Consider the following 8140-nt stretch of genomic DNA (forward strand, 5'->3'; position numbering starts at 1 on the left):
AATTAGGGGTCTGACAGAATTGCAAAGGAAACTCAGTCCAAGGGGAGATCTAGTACTGTAGCCAAAACGTAGAATCTAATGCTTTTAACACTGATTTTTAATTGGTGCTTTGCCTGGCCACAAATATGAGAAGTTTACATTCCTTTTTCATAACCCAGGTCTACTTGGCATAATGTGGTGAATTTGATGTGTTGCTTTTATACAAGAAATAGAAAATGTTTATCTACAAAAGATAGATAAAAATAAATTGTAACTGAAATTGTAATTGAAACATATCACAATAAAATTGTGAAACTAATCAAATCAATTCATGCTATAAATTGTAGAACTGTTCTATAATGTATGAGATTCTTATCTTGTGTATTGATCTAGGAAGCATCATTAAAAGGGTCATAACATGAGGAATCAAACTTTCTTTGATCCTTTGTCATTGTACTATTAAAAAAAAAATGTTCAGACCAAAAAAATTCCTCCTAACTGCCAAAGAGCATTTTTTGAATCTGCCAAAACAAAATGTTTTGCATACTTATGACCTAACGTTGCAAATTCATTGGTTTCCATTGCTTGCCAGTGTTTGACTTTTTGGCTGAAAACTTTGGTCTTGGAGCCACTGGTAATGAACATCGTGAAGCATATTCATTATTCATGGGTAAAGAAGACCCTACAAAAACATTGACCCCAGTGCTACTATGAGCATTGGAGGTGTTTCTGGAACCATCATACATGGATCGCTGTTTCCCATCTAATTGTTGTGGAACAATTGTTGCCTCATTTGATGTAGACTGACGGACAAATGGGTATGGAACATTTACCTCTCCAGTTGCTTTAGATGGCTTTAGAACTGGCTGTGTACTCTTGGAAAAACTATTTGGGGATGGAGAGAATGTTGTAGGTGCCTCAAGAGTGAGGGACTGGGTCTGAAAACTGGTAGAAGTTTGATTAGAAGTTTGCTTAGACTCTTTAGGGGAAACTGTTTCCTTAGCCTCTAGAGTGGAGTTGTAGGTAAAAAGTGAAGAATTCAGTTGGTAAGGCTGATGTTTCATGACATCCAGAACATTGAGGTGTTTGGGTGGTGGATTCATCTTCTCCTTGTTTGCTTTAGGCTTTATCTTTGGACTAGTTGCAGGAGGGGGTTGTTTAACTGCTGCAAGGGGATAAAAGGGGGACAAAATAGGATTGTAGGACACTGGAGGTGGGGCACGGACATTAGAAGAGTATTTCCAAGTGCTTGGCATTGAAAGTGTTGGCGATGAGGATCTGGCCTTGTTGGCTCGCACAGTCTCATCGTCCACCACAAATTTTTCCATACGGGACTGTCTCCGAGCAAACAGTTCAGCCCCTTTTCCTTTAAGGTTCAGACCCTCAGAAGCACCTGCATCTGATGAATACCCTTTAGGAGAAGCTGATGAAGCCTTAGATATCTGAACGTAGGTGCCCAGGTGTTGGGGTGGACAGGAAGCAACAGAGTTACCATCATTTTGTGACCTAATCCATGATGTTTTAGACTGGGAAGGACCAGCATGGAGTGAATCAGGTTTATGTTGTACCTGATGTGGTTCTGGAGTCCAGGGTGATTGATGCAGATCTGGTGGGTGGGATGGAACCCAAGCAGCTGATGCCTGCAGTGATATTGGCTGAGTTGTCAATGAGGGCCGGGCTCTTCCTGCAGGCTGTAGCTTTGGTGGGTTTTGTTGGGGTATTGCCTGCACCTGGGTGTGCCCCATAACTGGAACTGAGCTAGATGCTGCAAGGGGACTCCTAGAGATGGCATGGCCCTCTGCAGCCCAGGGAGGGTGAGCTGGGTTGATAACAGGTTTGGGTAGGACAGGTGGTGGGTTTTTCTGCTTGATCGTTGGAGCTTGCATGAAATTGCATGCTTCAGCACCCAGACTGAGAAAGTCCTCTTCTGGAACTGACTCTGTTAAGGACTTCTGATCTCCTTTCTTTTGAAGCAGGGGCATTTCTTTCAAGTCTGCCTTGCTTGCTCCTCTCCTTTTAGTTTTAGCTCCTATCCCTGTTTTAATTGCAGGTATAGCAATACGTTCATCACGTGAAGCAATGATGTCTGATATGGGGGACCAAACCTGTGGGGTTGTGTTTACTGGAACAGCAACTTTGAATATGTTTTCAGGTTTATTAGTTGCTGGGCTTGAGACACCTCTGACTGGTGAAAAAGTTTTTTTGCCTTGATTATGACCACCAAGGAAGGGCTTAGCAGTTCTGTTGGGAACAAGGGGTCTGGGAACAGCCAAACCTTGGTATTGATCCATACCATTCATACCATTTGCTGACTGTGGCAACATCTGTTGCTGGATTAGCTGCTCTTGATACTGCTGTTGTTGTCTTTCATAGACATTTTGTCGGGCTTGTGTACTTTCTTCTTGTGGAGGACGCTTTACAATTTCACCTACTGGTTCCACAATTGCATCCACTGGTATGCCTTTTCTTCTCATTTCCTCTTGTTCTACAGAAAGCTCATCCATCCTTTGACGCCTCTTGGCAAACATTAAGACTCCCTTGCCTTTTGTCTGTGGAAGATGCTCCATTGTTTCCAAGTTATACACAGCCTGTGCTTAAAAATTCAGATGTAGCTCAAAACAGAACCTTGACCTGAGCAGTCGTCTTCTCAGATTCAATTTATGAAGAGCGTGGCAATCTTGAAGTCCTGACTTACTTTGTAGTGTACAATCTCATTCTCGTCCTGAAATCTGTCATCTAGAAGCTGTAACAGTGTAGCTAACCAGCAAGAACCTTCTGACCCTTTGTCAACACTTCTTGAACATCAACACACCCTTGTTTTTGGCAGCAGTGAAAAGCAATGCTTTATGTTTATTTGTAGAGTTGGCTTTTTTCAGCTGTCTCACTGACCATACCTCACTCCGTCTTAGTCCTGTGAAAGAAAATTCAGGACAAGGAAATTAAAAAATGGCATGAAAATTATGAAGAATGGAAATACACAATTATTTAGATATTTGTACATTGATGCATTTGGGACAACATCATGCAGCATTGGCTCATAAGCCACAAACACACACCAGCTAAATTCAGTGGTCAGTTCAACTTTTAGTAGTTCCTGTTCTATACACACACTGTTCAGTAATTTACAGGTGTGACAACCGCATTCTACAACCATATTAACTCCGGAAAAAATCAGGTAGTGACAACCGCATTTACAAAAAATTCTATGCAGTGTGTACAGAACTGAACAACTAGTTGTTAATGATGTATTTAAACGTGTATCAGAGTTGTGTCTCTTTTCTGTATGGATGGTGCAAGAAATCAGATGGAACAAGGCACGTCTTGACTCATTATGTTGCCAAATATTGCTAGAAAAAAACAACATCAAATAAGATCAAGCCCTTAATAAACTTAAATCCAAATACCAAAATATTGTGACCTGCAATGGCCTACTTTATTAAATCCATAAAGTGGATAGCTATATGAGCCTCTGTGAAGCAACCTTTCACACTTAAACAAAACAAGATGATTCAGTCGACAGTGGTTTAGTTAAAACCATCAAGCATATCAAAGTAGTTAGTCGCTTTAATATTGCTTTGGTCAAAAATGAAGGATATCAAACATGCGAAAAGCCTGAACATTGCTATGGTTACCACAGTGTCAATCATAGCAATTTCAAGAGTGAGTTCAACTCTATACACACAAAACTCCCATATTTTACACTCATGTACTGTTGCGGGTCAATTTGAGCCATTTCAATTTTTGAGTTGACTGAAATGCAGTTTGCATACAACATGCAAACAAAGTTTCAACATGCTGATGTTTGTGAAATGTGCATACAGAAATTTTATACAATCTTGCTGATCATGGGTCAATTTGACCCTCAGCTATAATAATAAAACTTTCTTCAACTCTAGTCCTGAAGTGCCAGTGTCTTGCTGAGTTTAACAACTTTTTATTTTCAAAGTTTGTGAAAATAAAAAGTTGTTTTACCTGTTAACTGTCTGTCCCACTTTTTGAGCATAAACATAAAAATTACTTTTCCGACTTAAATTGTTAAAAAAAGTTGGTCTTGAATACTTTAGAGCACAGACTAAATTTTTTTTTTTTTTTAAGGAAACACTTCACAGATTATTGTAAAAGTAAAAAAAATAAGTTGTAAAAGTAAAGTTTAAAAAGTTATAGAAGTTTAAGTTTATGAAAATTTAAAATATAAAAATATATATTTTACAAAACATGTTGAACTCTAAAATTTCAAGAAAATCAAAGCTAAATATCTGAACAAGTTCTGTACCTAATTTTAAGTTGATATCTAAAAAAAAAAGAACTTTCCGGTTTTCTTAGGTGTAGCACCAAGCTTTTTTACTAGATGACATCCAGGCTCCACTAGTGACCATACAAGGATTGATTTCCATATATGGTTTGAGTGAGCTGAACCATATTGCTCCATAATTTTCATAATATTTATGAAGTAGACATCCTATTCAGAAGTAGTTTGAGCAGTAATGTTAATATCTGATTTGAATTTAACCTCTAAAACCCACACACACAAAAAAAAAATAAAATAAGGAAAGAACCAGATAGCGTTATTGTTTGGCACCGCATCACAATTGGAGAATCTATCGCTATTTCTATATTGCGCTGTCACTTCTTTTGAAAATCAGTCACCAAATATGAAAACTACAGTCTGAAAGCTTTCAAATGATATATACAGTCAAACCAAAATTTATTCATACACCTTAAACATTTAATTAATTATTACAGTTTGTTCAATATAGTTTAGTGAACTCAAACTGTGTCAGAAAAAAATAATCTTAATTATGTTAGATAACACAAAACCTGGTCAGGTCAAGTGTCTGAATAATTTTTGGTCCCAAATTTATATCAATTTTACTGCTAGTCCACTGTATGAAGGATTTTTGTTATTATATGTCACAGTTTACTTTATTTTACTATCCTCACTTACATATATGAACTATAGTGTCCTGCACCCACTAGTAAAAATATATAAAAAATTGTGTCTGAATAATTTTTTGTTTGACTGTAGTTTGTCAATATTCATTTAGGTTAAGTCTAAGGTAGTTATATCTTTGTAATGTGTGAAAAGTATTGATTTTAAAAGATAAGTATTTCAAACTGATTGTATGTTTTTTTTTTGTTTGTTTGTTTGTTTGTTTGTTTTGTTTTTTGTTTGTTTTTTTCATAGTGTGATTTTTGGGGAATTGTATTGAATCCAATTAGGGTCAGTTTGACCCGCACCAGCAAGGTTGTACCATAGACAGTAAAAGAAATGGACACAGCGACCCCATTGGAACTCAATTGAGTCAAGTGAAGCCCATTTTTTGCGATTTTTAGCACTTCCGTTTCTGACGCGCAGACTCACACTAAGCTTGATGACGTCCGCAACCTGTCTGACAGATGTAAATCTTCTAGTAGCTGTGCGTGCAAACTGCCATCGTTAATCTTGCAGAGACGGCGAGCTTGAGCGGGGAGTTCTTTGGCGTGAGTGAGCAGGAGTAAGTATTCTGATTAATTATTTTGTATAGTATTTTAAAATGTAACGCCAGTAGGCTTCTCTCTTGACGTCTCCCCGATTGTCTGCGAGATTCTCCTCCTGTCTGTACGGTAATTTCTCTACCGTGCGACAGAGAGTCGAGTGGTTATGACACAATCGTTCGCCTATTTTTACAAAAACTGTTGCTACGGGGCCATAATGTAACATAGAAGGTAATGGAGCCCTTTATACATTGTCATGTATCTTTAAAAATAAATAATGGACAAATGGAGTCTTTAAACGCCTCAGATGTAAAGTTGTTCGCTGTCAAAGTGACGCCAAAATTAATGGGAGTCAATGGGATGCTAACATAAGTGAAGTTCTGCAACAAGATGGCGGCACGCGGCCAACTTCAACTTCCGGTCGACTTCCTTCCCGCTTGGGTTGTACCCAGAAATCAAACAGCACATGAGGGTTAAATGCAGTTGTCACTCCTGAAATTGGGTGTGTACATGGCCATAGTGCACCTTGAAATTTGCATAGGTCATCTCATATGTAATTACCATGGTCAATACATCTGTGTTTAGGCACCAACTATTATTTAAAAGTATTAATAAGTGTGTACTATTAAGCAATTTCAATATTGCATTATGCCGTTTAGGTAGAACATTTAAAGTGAGGTCATTTATTGTCTATTAGCTCTCTATATCACACAAGCCTCAGTAGAACATTGTTAGCTGGGTTAGTTGAAACTCATTTAAACTTTAGGTCAAAACAGTTTTTTTTAATTATTATTATTAAAAATTAATAAATTCAGTAATTTAAAATTAATCAGACACATTTACATCAAAACAATTCTGACTGAATTAATACAACTTTAAATAAGAAATAAGCATGAGGGAATGCCTCAAGTTGTTCTGGAGAAAATAAGCAAACACTTACACTATAAATCCAGGCAATCTATCTTCACAATTTTGTAAAAAAAACATAATTTTCTAATGCTGATCCTTTCCCTTTCTAACAGTCAGCTAAGTCTAAAGCAACCTGACTTACCAAAAGCTTTTTTAGGTGGACAAACATTGCAAAAGGTCATAAAACCCCTTGGCTAAAGTGGTTATCTGTGCAAACTATGTCAGTGCTAACACTGTGGTGGGGTGGCAGGACCATGAAGGGAAAGAGTGAGCAAGTAAAAGAACAAGTAGGAGAGAGAGAGGGGGGGGGGGGGGTGTCCACTATTTAATGGAGTCAGGGCTCCTCACCAAGGGATCATATGACAAATCTCTACTGACACATGCTGGTGCCTATCAAACCAGTGGCTTGAGGACTACTGCACTACTGAACTATTATTTAAGAAGCTCTCAAATGCTGGTTTGGCATATGGTTTGCTTCATCTATCCCAAACCATTTACAGTATTGACAAATGATGAGAAATTTAAGAGAAAAATCAAAACTGATATAAAAATTATTTTATGCACTCATTGCTTCTAACTGCATATCGGACAGCAATCTGCATCCAACAGCAAAACCTAACAATCCTTGAGTGTTTCAGTCTGTGAGGAAATTTATGTAAATTTATAGAATATCAGCATAATCAGAGGATACATTGCCTAGTGAAGCAAAGGAAGGCCAGTGTGAAAACCCTATTCCAGTATTGGTTGGTTATTTCTGTACAGGCACTCTAACAGTCAAGACATGCTCATGCAAGCGATTACCTACCAGCCAAAACCAGCCAAATGATCAAATTTCAAAAATCTTTTTAATTTATATAATTTATATTTTAAATTGTTAGAATTATATTACCATATTAGAGGTATAAAAGGTACAGTAATAACACGTTAAATTAGAGTTAAATTTCTTTCATTGAATAACATTAGATGACAGTAGAGTAATGACCATCAGTGGAGAGTTGAAGAAAAAGAAAAACAGACAGATATAGACAAAGACAACCACGAAGGACATATTTGGAGAAGGTTTGTCTTACGTGCCTATCTTGCTTGGTGTCTGCTGAGTCTGATCAGTTCCGTCAAGGAGCCAGTGCCCCTCTACTCTGCCTGCTCAGCACCCTGGACTTGAATTCCACTTGACATACACAAGGTCCCACACCTCTCCCTCCTCCTCCTCTTCCGTCTCCTCCTCTTCTTCAGCCTTTTTTCTCTTCTTCGGTTTACAAGGAATCAAAAAGTTCCTCCTTCAAGTTCTCTGGGTTCTAGTGAGAACATGTGGTAGAAGAGCTGTAGTCCACTTGCCTCTGTTGTCATGTTCAGATATGGGGAGGCAGGTATTTTGAGAAGGGTCCATATCAGTCTCTTCAGTGTGGGAATAGGGAGTTGCTCTCAAATCTGGAAGAGGGTTTTAGACTTGGTGTCAATGTCACATCAAAACCTTCAGTTAAGTGACCAGAGAGATGTACACTTGCTTGTTGAGGCTCTTGATGTTGTTAACACTCTCTGTTTCTCCACAATGGATCTGTGAATTTCTTGTTATAGTACAGACAGCACACACATGGACATACAGAGTAGAAACATGGAATAGAAAATCTAAATGACGAAAAAAGCAAACATTTGTTTTGCTTATGTCATTAAGAGAATGAGTGAAAGTGCATGTAGAAGAAGGCATAAATGTATTGATCTTATTACCATTCATGTGATATTGCAGTAGTTGTAATAGTTAAATACTCTTTTTGTTGTG

At 37.9% G+C, this 8140-nt stretch overlaps 1 protein-coding gene across 1 annotated transcript; it reads right to left on the reverse strand.

Moving 5' to 3' along the window:
* Positions 1–533: 533 nt before the first annotated feature.
* Positions 534–7750, reverse strand: synpo2b (synaptopodin 2b). The gene is given in 3 exon segments (XM_067404074.1): positions 534–1703; positions 1734–2890; positions 7699–7750. Coding segments are annotated over 3 exon segments (2379 nt in total).
* Positions 7751–8140: the final 390 nt, after the last annotated feature.

The sequence above is a fragment of the Chanodichthys erythropterus genome, chromosome 12 (assembly GCF_024489055.1).
Source record: "Chanodichthys erythropterus isolate Z2021 chromosome 12, ASM2448905v1, whole genome shotgun sequence".
NCBI classification, from domain to species: Eukaryota; Metazoa; Chordata; class Actinopteri; order Cypriniformes; family Xenocyprididae; genus Chanodichthys; species Chanodichthys erythropterus.